The sequence below is a fragment of the Acanthopagrus latus genome, chromosome 20, assembly GCF_904848185.1.
Source record: "Acanthopagrus latus isolate v.2019 chromosome 20, fAcaLat1.1, whole genome shotgun sequence".
Lineage (NCBI taxonomy): Eukaryota > Metazoa > Chordata > Actinopteri > Spariformes > Sparidae > Acanthopagrus > Acanthopagrus latus.
In genome coordinates, this window is record NC_051058.1 from 16345218 (window position 1) to 16365947 (window position 20730).

The 20730-nt window shown below is 43.5% G+C and overlaps 2 protein-coding genes across 2 annotated transcripts; one reads left to right on the forward strand and one right to left on the reverse strand.

The window, feature by feature from the left end:
* Positions 1–246: 246 nt before the first annotated feature.
* On the reverse strand, positions 247–3326 carry hpdl (4-hydroxyphenylpyruvate dioxygenase-like). Its single transcript, XM_037080323.1, has 5 exons — positions 2607–3326; positions 2350–2516; positions 2100–2251; positions 1145–1272; positions 247–826 (listed from the first exon to the last, which is right to left on the reverse strand). The coding sequence occupies exons 1-5, from the start codon at positions 3281–3283 to the stop codon at positions 625–627; spliced, it is 1326 nt and encodes a 441-aa protein (XP_036936218.1). The 5' UTR covers positions 3284–3326; the 3' UTR covers positions 247–624.
* Positions 3327–4110: 784 nt separating this feature from the next.
* On the forward strand, positions 4111–20365 carry zranb1a (zinc finger, RAN-binding domain containing 1a). The gene is made up of 10 exons (XM_037080788.1): positions 4111–4432; positions 4918–5754; positions 10157–10344; positions 11595–11748; positions 12696–12767; positions 13695–13893; positions 15075–15195; positions 17208–17337; positions 18921–19150; positions 19254–20365. Exons 2-10 carry the CDS (start codon positions 4929–4931, stop codon positions 19467–19469), a joined length of 2136 nt encoding a protein of 711 aa, XP_036936683.1. The 5' UTR covers positions 4111–4432; positions 4918–4928; the 3' UTR covers positions 19470–20365.
* The last annotated feature ends 365 nt before the right edge of the window (positions 20366–20730 follow it).

Genomic DNA, 20730 nt, shown 5'->3' on the forward strand with positions numbered 1-20730 from the left:
CCAGTGCATATTATATTTATGGATTATTATTGTTATTCATGCATTCTTGTGAAAGTAAGGTTTTATTGTTGTCAACATTCAAATATTCTTATTAAAGGGTATTATATATACACACACACACACACACACACACACACACACACACACACACACACACACACACACACACACACACACACACACACACACACACACACACACACACACACACAGTATTCTGAGGACAGTAATTGGTCTTCACGGTTCTACTGTGAGTAATACATTTATTAAGGAACAGTTGCTCTGGAGTCAGTCAGTTGCTTCCCTTTGACACAGTGAATATGAAGACATTCTTTTTTCCGAGACAGCAAGTGTGTTCGTTGTAGTAAGATTTCAAGTTTAGTACGCACCATCTGTTTTTGTGCCACTTTGTTCATAATCTGTTCAGTCATGTTGAAAGCTAGATATTAATACAATACATAATTCGTACTTTACAGTGCAACATGTACAGTAACTCACGATTTAGAGCTTTTGGGAAAACTCTTCCATAAATATGTTACATCTTTTTTACAGTATACACACACACAGACACACACACACACACATTACTTTCCCCTAAATAAGTGCATTGATAAAAAAAAGTGACTAATACTGAGCAGTTTGTGCAGTCTTCGTGGATCCCTCTCCCTGTGAGTCCGCCCTCCCGTCCTCCATGTGCGCCTGCACCGACCTCCACAGCGCCCTGATGTTCCCCTCCCCAAAACCCGTCGCTCCCCTTCGCTCTATCAGCTCCAGGAAGAAGGTGTCCTCGGCGAAGATGGGCTTGGTGAACACCTGGAGAAGGTATCTGGAAACGGAAGAGGACACTTTTGTTAGGCACATGTGATACAGGGGAAAATACATGTTTCAAGTTAAAAGGGTATCTACCACCGACCTGGACAGAAAAAACCTCTTCTCATGGTTAACATTGATTTAAGGCAAATTGTTTGGCCAGTAAGTTGTTGTTGGAGCCAATATAAAATACTGTTGATTTATCTTTTTCAAAATGGGTTAGTGCAAAAGAATTCCTCACAATAACAGTGGCACAGTAAACCCAAGGAAATAAAAAACCTTCTAGGTTAGTTCATAGAGGCGTGTGAGATCACAGCTCTCTATTGCCTCTCACTTTGTGTTTTCTCTGGATTCTGCCTGTGATGAGGGATCCTGGTGCAGGTTCGTGTCCAGGAGAATGCCATGCTGCGCCAGCATCTGAGGGTCATGTCCTGCCTCCTCAATCTCCTGCTGTTTCCCAACCTGTCACGGCACACGGGATAGGTAAAAGAGTTGAAAACCTCAGTAGGAGAGGACACATTTTGCAGTAAGATGATCAGTGCATGTTATAAACCATTGTTAAATATAATAACCAGTCACAGACTAACTTAAAAGCATACATTTTGCTGAGTGAGGAAATCAAATCAAACTTGTGTTAATCTACATTTTGGCAAAAGGTAAGATAAAGTAGAAATAATTTTGTTTTGGCTTCAGTGGTTGTTTAAAGACTTGTAACATCAGTAATTTGGTCCCTTGTGCAAAAGAGCTTGAATCATTCTCACAAAAAACAATTAAAATTTAGATAAATTAAATTAAATTGTGGCAAATAAGACCAATAAAATTCAAACGTAAGCCTATTTAATGACTTTCCAAATGTATCAAATTGAATTTCAGACATTTTAAGGACCTGCAGACTCGCTGCCCTCTGCTGATCCACTTTAAACTGGTGGACTGAACTGTGTGTTCATTTTACATGGCAAGCAGCAAATACATGAACCAGAGCAGCTCTGCAATTTCAAGTTTTAAAAAGGTGCAATATGTGAGAATTGGCCACCTGGTGTTTTTTATACTCAAAACAAATGTGCAGCTGGCAGTCCAGACTTCCTGTTGATAGTTCTGAATGTTTCCAACCAAAATTCTTACATGTTGGACCTTTTAAGACAACCCTGAGCCGTCTTGTGTACATACTACAGTATCTTTTCCAAGTTGTGGAGTAACACGTGGGCAGTCTCTTCCATTTATCACGTCAGTATGAGTTTATTTGTTATGGTAAAGAAGCTGTTGTGCAGTTATTTAGGAGTCAGTCAAACCTCGGTGTAGTAGGCACAAGGAGGGGAGAAAAACTGGACGCCAGCTTCTGCCATCGTATGTGCAGTAGAAACAATATCCTTCGTGTACAGCCCGATGTGCTGGATCCCTGGAGACCTGTGCTTCTCCAAGAAGGTGTCCACCTGATTCCTGCCTGAAATGAGCACAACAGTGACACAGGAGTTGTATTATCATCAAATGTGGCAGAACTTAATCACCTTTTCAAAGATGGGAGCGGCTGCTGTTGGTCACCTTGCTCAGGCAGAGATTCTGCGATGACAAACTTGCAGTCGGGCTCTTTTTTGTCCACAAAGGGCAGGGCGATGCCCGCTTCGCTGCACTTCCAGTACTCCATGGCGGTGAGCCGTAGACCAATGCCCTCCTGGTTTATGACAAAGCCTTCCTTCACATCTTCATTACTGCTCAGAAAACAACAAACAGTCATCTTTAACAATGAGATCACGTTAAATGAGTGGAAGGACAGAGCTTGAAACCGAAAAGCCTCTCACCTGTCAATGAAAAACCTCTTGAAACCGAAGAGCTGCTCATACCACCTCATGACCTGCTGGGTTGTCTTCCTGGGACATGCATAAGTGATGTGATCAAAGTGTGTGATCGGACAAGACGCGTCCTCCTCTTCCAAGCTGCAGTCCTTTCCAATCGCGTCGAACCCGGGCAGGAAGCTCCCCTCATACTTAGTCCTGTCAATCAGCGTGTGGCACACATTCCCCACTATAGATCTGACCACCGAGTAGGTGACATGACCGCTCTCGTCCCGCACGGTCGTGGGAGGCACCAGGAAACTGCAGCCCTGATGGCGAAGAGCGTTGAATGACCTTTCCACGTCCCGCACCTCGAAACACACGTTGCACGCAGTGTCCACCGAGGAATGTGGGCTGACGTCGTACAGACATCCGGCGGAGATATCCTGGCTGTGTTTCCCTGCGGCGGCCCGGCGTGGATCAGGTGAGTGTCTGTATTCACTCAGACTCTCTCTGCTCCGGTTTGGTCTCTCGTTCACGACGAACACCGCGGCTCCTTTCCTCAGAGCCAGCTGCCTGGACTTGTCGGTCAGTCGGGCAGCGAACAAGTTAAACTTGAACTTCGAGACGAGGTCGTTTGCCAGTTTCTCCGCGTTAGAAACGTGGAGCGAAATGTGGTGCAGCCGGCTCAAGTAGGCTGCCATGTTTGATTGTGTGACGCTCGGGAAGGGGGCGTGTCCAACGTGACCCCTGACCTTATTTTTCTTTTTATAATCACTATGACACCCATGTGATCATATTTCATAATATGTATATATGTTTAGTTTGTGTTTGCAATATATAAAATAAACACTAACTCGACACTTTTAAATAATCAGTGATATAACGTAGAGGTCGATTAAAGGTGACAAAAAAAATAAAAATCGCTTGCATTTTTACAACTGAATGAATTCTTGTCTACACACGAAAATCCATTTGTTCCTTCCTCTTTATTTCTTTCTTCTTCTTCTTTATACATTATCTATCAATTTTGTCGTTTACAAAAGTTGATTCCATAATGAGGGCTTGCTTATTTATGACAGCCTTTCTGCAAATAAAATACCGCGTAAGAAAAACGTTCAATAGATTGAATTTATTGTCCAAAACATGTGGAAAATGTTTTATTTCCACAACCAAACGACATGTTTCATCACATTAACCGCCGTGAGTAGCGAGGCCTTTAAAGCCCCTACTAGGCTCGGATTTTTCCAAATCGTTTGGTGAAACACTAGGAAGATGTGACATCAAAATGCTGTGTGGAGTGCAGACATAACATGATAGGCTGCAGCAACTACAGTGCGCGTTTGAGAAATATAATAAATGATAACAACGACTCACCACTCCCTTGTAATATTAACTTTCACAGTTGTTTTGAACCTCTCAAATACTTTTCGCCATTGGGGGTTATGGTATTTCCGACAGTTACGAAGGCAACACAGTACTTCCCGTTTTAACCAATCGCGTTGAGCGCTGAGCCAGATGATTGGTGACGAAGGCAAGCAAGCGTTTATTTTGGCTCTGCTACTCGTTTGTCTCACTGTCGCCGCCATTAAACAACACGGTGGCGATGTAAACCATGGAGTGTCGCGGATTTAAAACATGATTCCGGGGCTACGGAGGCTTTGCCAAGGTGTGGTTTATTCCGCGACAGGTTAATGTGTCCACGAAGGTAAACATGTGAGAGAGCGAAGGGGTCGAAATAACTCGGATTGGGAAAGGTTTGACAGAGCAGGAGGAGGAGGGGGGTGGGCTGTACAAGAAGGGTTTGTTGTGGTTTACAGCAGCACTTGGGAAACGAGCGGAGCCCCGAAACGGTAAGAGTTCAACATATTTTTCTTAAGATGTTAATTAAAGAATGACATTTTCAATTATTTTACGTCCTATCAAAGGTTTGTCAACAGTAGAAATTGAGGGCAGCCATGTATGCTAGGCGGTTAGCTCGCCAGCTAGCGAGCTAACAACCAAGCACTGGACATTATTTCATGTTAACGCAATAAAGCCGCCCGTCCTGTGAATCAGACCCAGGCTGTTAATCACACATTGTTATGTTAATGAACAGCTGGCCTGGCAGACAGTCATGGTGGTTCAGTATTAACACAGTATCAGGCTGTCGTTGTCACTGAAGACGCCCGACCAGATGTGAGTTAGTTCACAAACTGCTGCAACACGTACTGTTTAAGCTCTTCTATTTTATTTGTGTGTTTAAAACACAATACTAGCGTATTATACATATTGGTCTGTAAGATAAATCACAAACTGTGTTCATGCCTCACGTCTAACTAGATTTATTATCATCCAGAGTGATCCACAATGACGGAACAGAAGATAAAGTGGGTCTGTGACTACTGCACCTATGAAAACTGGCCCTCTGCAATCAAGTGCACAATGTGCCGTGCACACAGGTCAAGGGGTCCCATCATCACAGAGGAACCTTATAAGAACAGCCCAGATCTGGACCCCAGCCCGGAGTGGGATCCCCCTAGAACTGAGAGTGGCAGCAGTCTCCTCATCTGCCCTGACTCCAGTGCTCGGCCAAGAGTTAAGTCAGCCAGCATGGCAGAGATTGCTAACAAGTGGTCTTGCCAGATATGCACCTACCTGAACTGGCCCCGGGCCATCCGCTGCACACAGTGTCTGTGTCAGCGGCCGAGGACCAGCAGCCCCACAGAATCCCCCCAGACATCAGGCTCCAACGCAGGCTGCCGTCCTGCTCTCCACTCCCCCGTGGACACCTGTGAGGAGTACAATGACAGAAACAGACTCAACACCCATCAGCAACACTGGACATGCACAGCTTGCACTTACCAGAACTGGCCCAAAACTACAAAGTGTGTGGTGTGCGACCACCCCAAACCCAACAACCTAGAATCCATAGAGCTGGCCGAGTCCGCGGAGCCGACGCCTATGATCAACGAGCAGGACAGGGCCAGGTGGAGGGGCAGTTGCAGTGGGGGTCAGAGAAGGTCCCCTCCTATGGCTAAGAGGGGCGACAATATGAAAATGGACTTCCAGAGGATAGAACTCGCAGCGGGAGCCATGAGCAGCAAAGAGGAGCAAGAGGTCGACTTCAAGAAGCTAAAGCAGATTAGAAACCGGATGAGGAAGACGGACTGGCTGTTCCTCAATGCCTGTGCTGGTGAGTTTTATTACTTGTCATTCCATCTGAGGGGATTAAGTATATAGTCAATCCACAACGATTTTGATGATTAAGCCATTTGTAAGGGAAATACCAAAGATCCATCCCAGCCTCTAAAACGTTTGGATTGGCTTCATCTTACATTCACATTTTTCTCTTTTTTTTATATCAGTAACAGTAGTATATATTACATTGTTTTGATTAATGATAAGACAAATCGAGCGATCTTAAGGCACCATTTTGGGCTCTGAAAGGTTGTGATGTCATCTTTCACACATTTTGACAATTACTATATGTGCATCAATAAACTGACAAAAGAACAACTGGCTTGCTCAAAATAAGAATAACAAAAAGGTACGTATGTAGGTTTTTTTGTTCCTCTGCATTCCGTAGTAAAGATGACAGATATTGAAAGTATTTATTGGCCTATTTTTATTATGTGTGAGAACACTTTCACTCTCATTTCCCTCTATGGCTCTCTGTGTAATCTCAAGGGTGCAAAGAATCTATACTCTTGTCCCAAGTGTTTTCTTTGTAACAACACTTCCATTGTCACACCAGCTTTTTGTTCTCTTCCATGATGTCATGCTCTGTGGTGACAAAGCTAAGCGCTCCAGTCGGAGTCAACTGTTTGATTGTTTTTGTCCCAAACGGCAAAAGGTCTAGTTTCCTCTTAGTTCTGTTTTTACTACAGCACAGATGGGGCCTCACCCTGCGAAGGCCAAAGCTGCGGAGTAGTGTGATGTTTTTATTGATGATGACAAAATGTTGTGTTGTTCAGACTCCATGTATATTACAGTGCAGCAGGAATTTAGCAAAATATGAGCTCGGCAAGGTCTGTGAGATGGGGTTTGATTTCACGTAGCGCTTTTCAGGTGGAAAATATCGACTGCAGTGAGACGACACTTATCATCGACAAAGCATAAGCGAGGCTGAATGGCAGCATAATAAAGACGTGTAACTAAATGGCTAGTAGGAACTCGATCCAAGTCATCAGTGAACCTGTAGCTGGCCTTGCTGCGCCACTGAGAGCGGCTTTGAGAGACTGAGAGGGTGTGAGTGTTTCCCAGCCGGTGGGGATGAATGAGCCGTCTGGGCAGCGCAGTGAGAGCGGAGCCCGCAGAGCAGAGACTCTCCTGGCTCGCAGTCAACAGACCCTGTAAACACTGGTGCTTATGTGCTGACCAGGGGCCTCTAGGAGGCAAAAATAGCCTTGACAAGACATGAACACCAGTCAACAAAAAGCACAAACAAAAAGCATGAAGGCAGCACATGATAACCGTCCTCCTGACCTTTGCACTGACTGCCCTCTGTAGCTTGTTGTTCTAGAGTACAAAATATTGCACTTGACAGTTTTTCTTTTCTTTTTTCTACCTTTTATCCTTCAGCTACCTGTTTCCAGACTTTTGATTTAATGTCTGCCGTTTTTCATTTCACACCATGTCAGCTGACTTTGTTCAGTTATGCTCTTCAAAAGGGGTTTGTCAATGGAGGAAGTGCCTGCACATTACGGCCAAGCCAAGCACTTCCTCAGGTCTCACAGCTTGGTCTCACTTTGCTCTACTGTTTCCACACATTTCTGCTTTAGTGTTATTTCAGCGTTCTATCTGGGCCAGAGTCAGACGAGCCCATTGATTCAACGTTCCCCCAAAAGGAAGCAGGCCCTGTTTGTATAATATTGTTCTGTTGTTTCATTGAAAGACTGAAACCACTGAGTCTTGCAATGGCAGATTTTTGTCCGTATGAGAATATTATGCTGCAGGATCACATTGCTCATGGTAATGTTGTGTTCATGTTATGTGATTAGCGTGATCACAAAAAAACATTGTGTAGTAGCTCTGTGTTCACCTTCTGGAAACGATGTTGTGGATCAGCTGAATTTTTATCTGATGGGTTTAAAACAGATGTCACCCATGGTTACAAAATTCAGTTTCTAGTGTTTGTGGTTACAAATATTATCAACAGTATGAAGCGGAAGTATTGTCACGATACTGGCATTTCTAAATACCTTTTTTAAGAAATCTCTCTTCGATTCTATGATAGCTGCCATGAGGAAAAATGGATGCAGCATAGAGGGCATAAAGATTTAGACTTTTATGAAAAGATACATCTAGGAAGGTTTGTGTGTGTGTGTGTTCAGCACAATGGCAATTAAGTTAATTTGCCTCTGGAGGAGGTGGTGCATGTGTCGACTTGCTGTTGGAGTGGAGGGCAAGAAAACGCAGCTGCTACTGGTATATCAGCACTGCAGAAAATGTATATTTGAAACCTTCTCGAGTATTTGGAAAAATTGATAAAATAGTGTTTTGCATTGTCAATTATTTTATTAGTTTAAACAACAGCACAACGTTAAGATCTGTTCCGACAGTCACTATGTCAGAATACAAAAGAGTTACTGTGGTTCTCAGATTTCACACCCGGATCAATGTTTGTCTTTCACTTGGAGAAAGACTTCTGTGGTCCGAAATGCTATGATGTTGTAGTCTTTTTAAAACCTGGAGAGAGAAGGTAAACATTCTGACGTGCTAGGTTTTCCACCAGGGCCTCACGAGGCACCATAGTAACAGAATTGTTCATTACACACATGTTCATTGCGTGACAAATTGTCATGTCTGATGTTCAGGATGCACCTCTTCTGGCCATTTTGGGGCTGATATTTTATTAGCAAATTCTGACAAAAAAGAAAATACATTTTTAGAATGAATCCCCATTCAAGTTCACATAATTTACATATGTTGTTGTAGATGGCAAGTAAGAAATTGATGTTTTGCTGTGAAATTCCAGAAATGTTATGTGGACTACGTAACTTTACCTCAATCAGCCAAATCTTCAGTTTCGGGTGAACCTTGGTTAAACTTGGCAAGGAGAGACGCCAGCATTCTTTTATTGTTGTTGTGGAAGGGAAAGGAAGGAGTTGCTGTGACATGCAACACAGGTCTTTGGCTGGAATTGAGCTGTGGACATTGTGGTTTGGTGGAAAGCGCACTAACCATTATGCCATCAGGACGTCCTCGCCAATTCTTTTGTGTACTGCTATCGTCATCCTCTAAGAAGAACACACTGTGTGCTGACGCTGCTTCAAGCCAGCCTGGTGCTGTTGTAACAATGTGCCAAACATGAGAAAATCAAATCAGCAACACTAACAGAGAGAATTTTTTCCATTTCACCATTCTCCATCAGGCTGGTTTATGCAATGTCAGACGCCGACATCAGCAGCACACTCAAGCATACTAAATGTTGACACTCTCATTGTGGGAATGCTTCAGAAATGAAGCGTGGATGCGGGACACGGTTGTTTTTATCAGGATGATTTTGACTCAGACCAAGAAGATAATTGTATGATTTATAATTATGTCCTTGCAACATATTCTCGAGGTCTCCAGCAGGGCAGCAGCTACCTTGCAGCCAAAAGCATTTGGCATCAGTTTACGTATCAGTGTTCACTCAGCATGTGTAAAAGTAGACCGGGCGTTCTTGGCATCCTCCAGTGCAGGTTCTCTCAAGGTGACTGTCCTTGGGCGATCATCCTCACATAAGACAGTTGATTAAAATTAGCCAGCGCTCCAGTGTTGTGTTCTACCTATCTGCTTTTCATTTTCATTCCTGACAGATGTTGAGACTGCTAGCTCCAAAAGGAGGGGGAGGACGCTAATCTGTACAGACTGTCCTCTGTTTGAAACAGTTCTGATAGCTCTGCATTATAAGCTACACTGCTCTGTCTGTTCGGCGATGTAGTAGCCTGACAGTGTGAGAACTGTTCTCGCACTGGGTTAGCTAGTGGCTACATCTTTGAAGTCATCTGAATTGTGGATTGACGTCATGAGCTCGAGAGCTCCACTCCCTCTGAACACTTTTTTGTGTTTTTGTTACTCTCTTCCTCAAGTTCGATTTGTTATGCAATATTCATATTAATTGGTTGTGACTGAGAACAGTGTGATGTGTTAGCGCAGTTTTTGATGGATATTTCGGGTGTTCTTTCATCGAACATGGCAAGCCGTTTGTTACATCTCGCTTCTATTATACGCAACGACATGGAGCTGGAGCTGCTCCAAGAGGCAGTCTAATCCATTTACAAAGACATAGGCCTGTTTTAAAAGGATTCCCATGTCTTTCTGCTTTCATTTATTTTCTTTGCAGATGTGTTTGAACAGGAAACATGACTGTTTGGCACGGCAGGTTCACATGCAATACACTTACTTGAACTAATGCAGTCTAATACAGCAGCTGTGCTACAGCTTTTACCTACGTTAAGGACATCATGTACAGTTGTTGTTGAAATAGGACATGAATTCCTGGGAAAGTGTGTGTGTGTGTGTGTGTGTGTGTGTGTGTGTGTCTGATCCATTTTAACACCAACAATACTGTCCTCTTTTTCTGATCTTCCTTTCTTCCCGGGCTGCAGGAGTGGTGGAGGGAGACCTGGCAGCAGTAGAAGCCTACAAGTCGTCTGGCGGGGACATTGCCCGGCAGCTCACCGCCGACGAGGTGCAGCTCCTCAACCGGTCCTCTGCGTTTGATGTGGGCTTCACCCTGGTGCATCTGGCAATTCGCTTCCAGAGACAGGACATGCTGGCCATCTTGCTTACAGAGGTAGGCGTCCTGATGGATGCAGTCTGTCTACACAGCCCCTCTGGAATTAAAGCTGCACAATGTTCTTTGATCGAGTGGGAAAATGTGCCATAAGTATATTGAGCAAGTTGTCTCTCTCTACACACATATTTATGCAAACTAATTCCCCCTAGTTAGAATTAGCAGTTCAGTCAGATTGTACATTTTCCCTTAGCAAGATTTTTTTGAAAAGTAAAACGTAATCTTGGGACTTAGTTTACATGCACGGCACAAAGTCTTACAGTCAAATTGGCTGTCAGACAAGAAGACATCAGAAGCTTTCATCTAATTTTGATGCCTTTCTGTGCTTCTTCAAGTCAACCGCGTCAGTCTATAATTGTTCTGCGCCACAGTGGACGATAAATGCAGATGCCCATAATGCCTATAATTACAGCGGAAGTGCACTTTGAGGATTAGGTGGAGGATTAGCCTGGCTGCAGTCCTCCTGTCACTGGTTCCTAATGGACCTGATGCCACAGAGCTGATGTGGTTTGCAAGGAGGGCAAGCAACGATTAGGAAAGGCACAGAGGGCTGCACTCTGAAACAAGTCGCTGAGTTTGGCCCCTTCACTGTGTACGGCCGAGTTTGAGCCTCAGTTAAAAATACATGCAACATTTACAACATTGTATTTTAGCTAGGCCATTCATATGACCGAGGCCAGGCTAGATATTAGAAAAGGGGAACTGTATACCACAAAACACCAGACAGCACTACAAAATAAAATAAGAACATGTATTATTGTTATTAATAATTCATTAAAATTTCCCATTACAACAATATTTGTTGAAGCAACAACTCTCTAAAACTGAACGCTCACCTTTATAGTTACGATAAGGTTTTATTTATTGCAGATCTGTTGTATAAGTCTACACTATTTTTGGCTAGGTGTTCTAAGACAGCTGCAGCAGACCTGTGATTTTTATTTAGAATTTCCTGTAAGGCCATTTGGTCAGCCTTTGTTTTTTTTGAATGTGCTCTAGAAATGAACTTGACCTGACTAACAGGTGGGCTGAAGGATAAATCTGTAGGCTACATAACATGCAACATAACTGTGTTGTGAAACAGTTCTCATATGGGTACTACATTATGAGATGCATGTACATGTATAAACTCAGCGTGTGCAGAACCTCCATATGAAATAAACATGTATACATTATAGACTCATCAATATTATACATATTGACACACATGCATCCATATATTGACATACATGAGTACATATGATTTTTAGGTGAACCAGCAGGCAGCTAAGTGTATCCCCTCCATGGTGTGTCCCGAGCTGACGGAGCAGATCCGCAGGGAGATCGCAGCCTCGCTACACCAACGCAAAGGAGACTTCGCCTGTTACTTCCTCACTGACCTGGTCACCTTCACCCTGCCTGCAGGTACCTGTGATTTGTTGCTGATCACATCACTTTCCTCGTTGGGCTTGTTTGCATATGTGTAATCTAACACCTGATCAGTTTGTCCCAAAATGAATTTGGCTTCATTGGCCTCAATAAACATTTAAAAAGTTGCAACATCACCCCAAAAACAGTCTCCAACATCTTTCTTTTTTTAAGTTACTCACAGACTGACATTGAATACTGCAGGGTACATTTGCCCTGCAAGGGTAGAATAGAAAAATAATGAATTGAGTTATATTTGGGATTGTATTCATGCCTAAATCTCATGCGCATCTGTAGGATTTTCCTCCGTGTTATTGTGCAGCACTTCAGAATGTGATCTTGAATGTTTTCCCCCTCTCTCACTGGGGAATTGGAGGAATGACGGCTTGCCTTGTTGTGTGGTATTACTCAGAGAATCAGCAGCTCAGTGTCCCGTCCCTGTGGCGTCATGTCTTCACTGAAATGACATGCCCTTTGCTTTGTCAGAGCCACCAGTTGTATTACTGATTCAGAGCTTCCAGTGCTGCTGGGATGAAAGATTATGCAGGCTTCACTGATAGATTTGAATTTATTTTTTCTCTGCTATGCCAAGTATTTCTTTTGCGGACAGAATCTGGCCCAGGGCCAGCTGCAGGACGCGCTCTCTCTCTGTTTCTCTCTCTCCCTTTCAGACAAAGCCAGTGCCATTCACTATTGAGCCAGAGAATAGCCACCAGTGTTCTGGCTTTGTGTGTGCACAGTTCAATATGCACAGAAACACAACATGCTGTACAGAGCTTGTGTTTACAGTGTGCCATTGACAAAATGTCAGCCAGTGAATGGAACTGCAGAGAACATCCCCTCTGTGTGTCATTATTGTAGCGGCTCTGTTGCCCTCGGTGCTGTGTACCATTAGCTTACAATGCGCGTGAAAACAAAATATCTCTCCCATGTGTCTTTTGCAGATATAGAGGACCTGCCGCCTGCTGTCCAAGAGAAGTTGTTCGATGAGGTGCTGGATCGAGATGTGCAGAAAGGTACCCGAGATTTATTCATGTTCATACTTGCACATATCCCCAGTCGTTGATTCACCAAGTGGTTATCGCAGTTTTTATTTTAGGGGTGCTTTTTAAGGTATTCCAGGTTGTCAGGGCATAGAAACTGAAAGCAGATCTTCCAAGCTCAGAACACACTCGAGGATTGCCTGTTTCATCTTCATCTTCATCTGTTTCATCTTCATCTCACCTTCATCTTCCGGCTGAACACCAACAACTGCTCATCTTGTGTTCCTCCAGCCAGCTCACCACCTCCTGCTTCGTCCTCCACACCCTCTCTAATTAGGTTAATTGAGCCGACTGTTTTCACTCGCTCACACGTAAACCAGCTACACACTCCAAGGACTACACTCTGACTGTATCAGAGGCGTCTTGTGACCCATTTAAGCCTCTGTAAACTGGGTTGCTCGGGAGAGGTGTTCTGGCTTTTCTGTTTTTTTTTTTGTTGTTGTTTTTTTTTGCATTGGATTAGCTGAGGTTGCAGAAAAGTGTGTGTAATAATGTTACAGGAGGACAGAAAAAGCAGGAAAAGCAGGTTAGGTAGCACATTTTGTTTTCGACTTGCTGCAGCAGTTGCATGTCTGAAGCGCTCGACGCAGCATTTCTCCATCTCATGCTGAGTTTTTGTGGACAGATTAAGGACTTGCAGCTTTTTCGAGTGCTTTTCTTCCCATCCCCCCGATTTAATTCTTCTTGTATCCCCAGTAATATTTCTTCATTGGTCAGCTGAGGTGAAAAATGCAACCCTTGTCAAAGTTCAATCTTCAAAATCCTCTTCCTATCTCTCACAAGGTGTTCCTACTGCAAAGTCTGACAAAAACAGTAGGGTTTGAACTAGTATTGACTGAGCCTGTTCTCTTATCGATGATCTTACCCCCACACTCTTGCATTTTGCCTGTCTGTGCATAGAGTTGGAAGAGGAATCTCCTGTCATCAACTGGTCTCTGGAGCTGGGCACACGTCTGGACAGTCGCCTGTACGCCTTATGGAACCGCACAGCCGGAGACTGTCTGTTGGACTCAGTTCTGCAAGCCACCTGGGGCATCTATGACAAGGACTCTGTTCTACGCAAGACCCTCCATGACAGCTTGCATGACTGTTCCCACTGGTGAGACTCTCAAACCTACGTGACCTATGGTCGCTTAAATCCAGGAAACATTTTTATTACTTGAAATAGTGTTGCATCAAGTGATTGCACTGTATTGTATTGTTCACAATAATAAAAAAAAGTTTTGATAATGGCCATAATTCTGTGTTGTTGACATGATGATGTCATGCCATTCACACCAAAAACAAGTATTATTTTAGGGCTTTAATGCCCACCCAAACTTGAAATACTGTAGTATTTGCTCTTAGTCATCTGTAGGAAATGTCCTCTATCATTATGAACATTTAATTTCACTTTGACACATTGTCTCCGCACAACTTCCCCAGTTCTCATGTTCAAAAAGAGCAGTGTGTCGTCAGCATAAAAAAGTGGGAGCACTTCAACATTCGATTTGAAGGGAATAAAACCCTAAATCCTGAATGTGAGGGTGAAAACTGTAGCTCGTCCCAAACTGGAATATGCGATATGTTAAAATTGTCCACATGTAAAGTTTATAGCCCAAACAAAAAGGGGGAAAGGTGTCACCAGAGTGACTGCTAATTGTAGCTGACGTTCGCAAGCAAGGTAGCCCCAGCTAGCCCCGTAGCTTACACTGCCATTAGCTGACTATAACTGAACTGTGAGCTCCAGGCTAAGGCTTAGTTGGTTAGCATGACAACTTCAGCAAATATTTCTGCTACACAATAAATAGACATATTTTGATACATGGGTAAGACTGTTTTTTTTAATTGTAATTAACTTTTGAATGCTTCAAAATAGAATTCTTACATATTGCAACTTAAAAAAAAAGAAGAAAAATAGAAAAAATAGATGTCATGCACAATTACCATAGATAAGCATGTCCTGAGTGTTAGTATAAGATGGGGTTTCCCTGCTTGTCTGCAGCCAGTGGATAGTCATGACCTCCTGGGAGTTTAGTGGTTTTGATAATTAGACTCGGAGGTTCATTGTTGAAGCATTTCCTCTGGATATTTTCTTGCTTCCCTCACACAGTCAAATATATGAGGTTTGATTACTTAGTGGTGACATGAAAGCGATGTTCTCCTTTTTATTGCAGTAGGTGCGAGGATGATCGTGTTTACTGTGCAACACTAGATTTCTAAATGCAGTTGTTGGCTGTCGATGTGGTTATCTTTTGCATAAAATGCTGAACTGCGACTGTTTTTGTTCTTTTTCTTTAGGTTTTACACGCGCTGGAAGGAGTGGGAGTCTTGGTACTCGCAGAGTTTCGGTTTGCATTTCTCCCTGAGAGAGGAGCAGTGGCAGGAGGACTGGGCGTTCATCCTGTCTTTGGCCAGCCAGGTAATTATGAGGTTCCTTCTGGTTTACTCACTTCCTTCCTCTGGTTCACTATCAGTCGAAAGAAGGAAAATGGAAGAGTATAGTGCAGTAAGTCTATAAAGGGAGTGTGTGCTTCTCGTAAATGTGTTTTGATGATTAGAGAGTAATACTCTGAAAATGATACATATAAATTGATGCATTATCAAAGGAAAAATGGCAGGTTTACTGCCTAGAAGATGGGTGTTTCTAGGACGTTTGAAATTCAGATGTTAACCAATGATAGACATGGCACCAAGTTAATTATTTAGTGACTGCTACCGTGGTTTGGAAGATCATTAAACTGTCTGGCACACATTTAGAAATGCTGGGAGACTTTCTTTATCCTCCTGATCGGTTGCTCAAAAAGAACAAACCTTGTACCGTCGCCCTTCTTGGTTTTCAGAGACGGACACACCTGTTTCTGTTCTTCCTATTCTTGTTGTAGTTGTTTGGGGGGGAAGTAAACACAAAATCTTACGTCTCCTGCTTAAAAGGCCCCCTGTGGATTTTTTTTATAAACAAGCACAGTTATTTTTACTTTCAGTATTTGTCACACATTGTGTGTGAAATCTTGAAGCCCAACACGCAGGTTGAAAGCATTTCTTTCTTTAAGAAACAAAGAAAGAAAATCAGCTTTACAAATGTTTTTTTTAATCAGTCAGTCTGGCATGGACATTCACATTACTGTCCTCTGCAGTCCACAGGAATGCGTGGCACCGCCCGGATGCATCAACGTGCTTTCTTTATTTGTGTGTTAGTGGAGCATGAGATGTAAACCAAACCGCAACATGCTTATCAAATATTACTTCATAGCCTTTGGATATTAATCTAAACTTCTGTCACGTCCTGTCACTGCAGTTTTGCAAGAGCCACCATCAGACTAAAAGCTCAATCTTGTTCTGAATTTTTGTAAATTGGTCTTAATGAATCCTCAGAGAAGTGCAAGTTCAGTTTGTGTAGAGCATACAGACATCAGAGAGGCACATTTTAACCGTATGATCTTCATAAATACTCATCTGTTAAAACTATTAACCCACACTGTAATGTATAAGGTCTGAATATGGACGAATGTTTTAACCATTGTGTTTTTGAAGGCTTCCTTTCAATATGATCTAGAACTTAAGCTACACTACCACTCATGTAAACCAATAGAATTTTTGATATTTGAGATGAAACCACGGCGTTACCATTTTTGTTTAAAGTCTCTATGTGTTAATGTGGGCATGATCAAAACATCAAATCAAAGTCAATATGAATAGCATGCATGAATACGCATTTTGATGTGACAACAAATGATAAAAATGTTTGAAAGGTGCTTGAATTTTACTTGTGAAAATCTGTACGAGCCCTTGCCTTGTGGACTGCGTGCGTGGAGGACATAAGCAATTATGATAGATCCCCCCCTCCTTAAGATGGAGCTGTAGATTGACGGACAGCTCATCTGCTTGTCTGGCATGCCTGCTGAAGCAGCACTCCTTCCCAACATGTGACCGCGGGATTACAGGCATTTAGCAGAGAGCCACTCCACCGGCGGTATAAACAAACACAGCACAAGCTACCATGTGATAACCTCGTCTGAGGCTTTGACAGTGATGGAGAGATGAAATCCAGAGGATAAGACCGGCCTTTTTATATCCCGTCACATAAGTGTGGGTGACTTTGAAGCCCCCTTTTTACCATGAGATGTCATTGTAGCTGTCGTGTATATATTTAAAAGCAGCCCGCTATCTGCTTATTCAGACGGTACAAGCGATGATTGGCATGCGGACGTCCTCAGAGCTGCTGTGCTGCAGGATCACAGTGTGCAGGATGCTCCGTTTCGCAATATGATCACAGCACTTGGCACCCTCAGCCCTAACCGCTATATTTAGTTCTGTTTGATTTACTGTACAATCAGGGGGAAGTCTATACATTTACAACTACTGAATGATGTGCGCGTGTGTGTGTGTGTGTTTTCTTTTTTTCTTGTCTGTTTCTCTTTTTCCTCCTCTCAGCCCGGGGCCAGCCTGGAGCAGACCCACATTTTTGTTCTCGCACACATTCTTCGCAGACCGATCATAGTCTACGGAGTGAAATACTACAAAAGTTTCCGTGGGGAAACGTTAGGATACACTCGTTTTCAAGGTGAGCCAGCAGAGAGTTTTAACAGACATTAATATATTAATATAACATTACACATCGTTTTTCGCTTTCAACTCCTGTGGTGGGTTTGATTTACTGTTCACAAACCTGGCTGGGAGTCAAGCTGAAGAAGTAGTCCCCATTAAAAAAAAGTCATTTTTCAGTGCCACCACCTCCGGTGTGTTTAAGTAGAAAATAATCTTAAGAAAGAACATAACATTTTGGAAAGAATCCTGTTCGATAAATACCTTCTGTTGTCGTTTGTCTGACTTTGGGGTGCTCACGTGAGTCATGTTAGAATGTGGGAGCAACATGGACCCCTGTTGGGAAGGACATTCACATGAATTTTTCCAGTGGGAAAATCGTTTTCCCAATAATTCTGAAGGCAAGGCCACCAGACTCCATTTGCAGAAAGTGAAATTTTGATATCATACAACTTTCTTCATTCAGATTGCCAGAAAATCACAAAACACAATCTTTCCACTGTTCCAACAATCACCAACTCTGGTGATTTGAGGGTCTGAAATAAACACGTTATTCACCTCATTAGATGTGAAAATGTTTTAACGGAGGGTGTTCAGCCAGAATATTTACACACCTGGTGTGATGATTGAGGGTTTATTTCAACCAAACTAGAGCTGGTGATTGTTGGAGCAGTGGAACAAATGTAAAATTATTGTTTTTGCAAATGGAGTCTGGTGGCTTTGGTGAGCCGCAGCATAAAATCTGTTAATCTTGAATAAAATGGTCTGACTCTGTAGGGATCTGTTCCACAGTGCCGTAAGGATCAAGGATCAGTGAAAAAACCAAACTCTTCAGTGGACATACTTTGACAGTGTACAGTTGCCCCCAAGGTTTACATAGCAGTCCAGTGTGTGGCTGCCAGCTGTGCCATTCACTCAATAATCGACCAATATCAAAAAATGTTTTACTAGTTGGTCACTTAGTTACCCTCCAAGTTACCTGGGCTCACTCAGTGAAAAAGCCATCAGTTTTATCATGGAGTTTGGCGTCTCACTCCGTACGCATACAGCAGGACATGAGTTAATGTTCTGGAGTCGTGCTCACAGCCTGACGGTTGCAAATAAATTCTAGATTGAGCACAGTCTGCTCTGCTGATAACCTGATGACTCAGCACACATCTATTCAAATCAAGGTGCGGTCTGGCAGCTCATCATAACCAGACAGTAATTGGAACGGGTGCCTTAAACGAGCTATAGCTTTAGTCTACATGGCACACTAAGTTTCTGGTATGTGTTGGGAGCAGGAAGTGTGCCTGGAGGAGGTCAGAGTGCCGAGGGAGGGTGCACTCCTGAAGAAGCACAGCTCCGGGCTGCACAACAGAGCTGCCCTCTGCTCACAATGGGCCGCTTGTTTTTTTTCTTTTTTTTCAGACGGCTGATTCACAGCCATTTCTGATGTCAGGTCAGGTTTGAGATGACGCTTGGCCCCGACCAACATCCACACACACTGTAATTTGAGCTGCACAGCTGCAGGGCCAATTTCTACCGGGGTGACTCTATAGTGACATGCTCTGCAGAAGCTCCCAGCTGGTCTGACTTGCTCTTTGTGTGTGTGTGGTTTAGGTGTGTACCTGCCTCTGTTATGGGAGCAGAGTTTCTGCTGGAAGAGCCCGATCGCCCTGGGCTACACGCGGGGCCACTTCTCGGCCCTGGTGGCCATGGAGAACGACGGCTACGACAATCGCGGTGCGGGCGCCAACCTCAATACTGACGACGACGTCACGGTCACTTTCTTGCCGCTGGTGGACAGCGAGAGGAAGCTGCTGCACATTCACTTCCTGTCTGCACAAGAGGTATAATTACCAATTCCAAGACTTGGCTAAGGTAGTAATTCATTTGTGCAGCTGTGAAGTAGGTGTTTGCGATGCATAACTGCGAGCATGTTTTGTGCCTCAGATGGGCAACGAGGAGCAGCAGGAGAAGCTGCTGAGGGAGTGGCTGGACTGCTGCGTGACGGACGGAGGCATGCTGGCGGCCATGCAGAAGAGCGCCCGCCGCCGCAACCACCCCCTGGTCACCCAGATGGTGGAGAAGTGGCTGGACAGATACCGCCAGATCCGCCCCTGTGCCTCTCTGTCCGATGGCGAGGAAGAGGAGGACGAAGACGAGTGAGCCAGCGGAGGCCAGGCAGAGACAAAGAGAGAGAGATGAAGCTCTTTAAAAGACTGGACACTGCAGGCTCTGGGAGAGTTCCTTACTATCTACATTTCTTTTTTTCTTTTTATTTTCCTTTCTCTGAAATGTAAATCTTTAACTTGTAATAATGCATGTGTTCTGTGAGCTCTGTGATAGAAAAAACAGCAACCCAGCACCGACATCCAGAATCCTGATTACTGCTCCTATGAAAGCACATCAAGTCCACTTAGTTCGCCTTCCCGTTTGCCGGATCTCCCTTCGTTTATCAAGGTAAATCATCTCGAACCTGAGAGATTTAAAAAAAAAAAAAAAAAAGTAGGACATGTAGGAAAATATACTCTATTTAAGGAAATCCCGACGCTGCACTAGATGAGAAATTTCATTTTTCGCCTGACAGAATTATTATTATTTTTTTTTTGCTTAAAAACTGAGAGGATGCTTATCTGTCTGTGTGTATGTTTGGGGTTTAAAGAGCACCTGTTTTTTTTTTCCCCCCCGATCGCTGATCCTCCCTGCAAACCCCCCCCTCCCATCTGATGTTGGATTTATTTATTCGTTTAGAGAGTTAACGCGCAGAGGCGATGCCTTTTTTTTTGTTCTGCTCCCCCACCCCCCAGTTTTATCTGTGTTCCGTTTGATCCATTCAGTCTTGAAGTATTTTTATTTTGCACAGATTATACCTACATTCTGTGAGGGGGGGAGGGGGAGATAAAGGACGTACAAGTTTACTGACATTTTTACGTGTGATTTAGTCGCTCATTGTCATGTTTAGAGTGGGTGGTGGTGGTGACGCTGGTGGGGAAAAGAAAAAAAAAACCCAAACACTGCCTCTTTCTATAGAGTGCATTAATATTAAATTTGACTCACTTGCATCCTCTTTGTTGCCGTTGTTTTCTTCTTCATGTGACGTTCGGATTGCTGACATCCGTGTTTCGACTGGAGTTATGTAGGATGCAGCTTCTAAACAGTGCGTGATGGTAGACGGGAGTGTTTTTTAAAATGTGATTAAGCCTGTGCGATAGATGGTCACACGCATAAAAGGTGATCAATAATGCTCACACCTTCTAAATTTAGTTCCGGATCATTGTAAACTGGACACCTAATGCTGCATTCATGTGCTCTTCGGATGGAACGACTTCCCAAGTTACCGCCAACCCAGTGTTTACTTTAGTCCGCCATCTTTCAGCAGCGTATGATGTCAACTACTTTTTTTCTCGTTATTCCCACACCACGTGAA

Coding starts and splice junctions, on each gene's coding strand:
- hpdl (XM_037080323.1), bottom strand. CDS start 3,283: ATGGCAGCCTACTTGAGCCGGCTGCACCACATTTCGCTCCACGTTTCT. Junction 2,517..2,606: donor AAGAGGTTTTTCATTGACAG/GTGAGAGGCTTT, acceptor TTTTCTGAGCAG/TAATGAAGATGTGAAGGAAG. Junction 2,252..2,349: donor AGAATCTCTGCCTGAGCAAG/GTGACCAACAGC, acceptor TGCTCATTTCAG/GCAGGAATCAGGTGGACACC.
- zranb1a (XM_037080788.1), top strand. CDS start 4,929: ATGACGGAACAGAAGATAAAGTGGGTCTGTGACTACTGCACCTATGAA. Junction 12,768..13,694: donor GGATCGAGATGTGCAGAAAG/GTACCCGAGATT, acceptor GTCTGTGCATAG/AGTTGGAAGAGGAATCTCCT. Junction 17,338..18,920: donor AGGATACACTCGTTTTCAAG/GTGAGCCAGCAG, acceptor TGTGTGGTTTAG/GTGTGTACCTGCCTCTGTTA.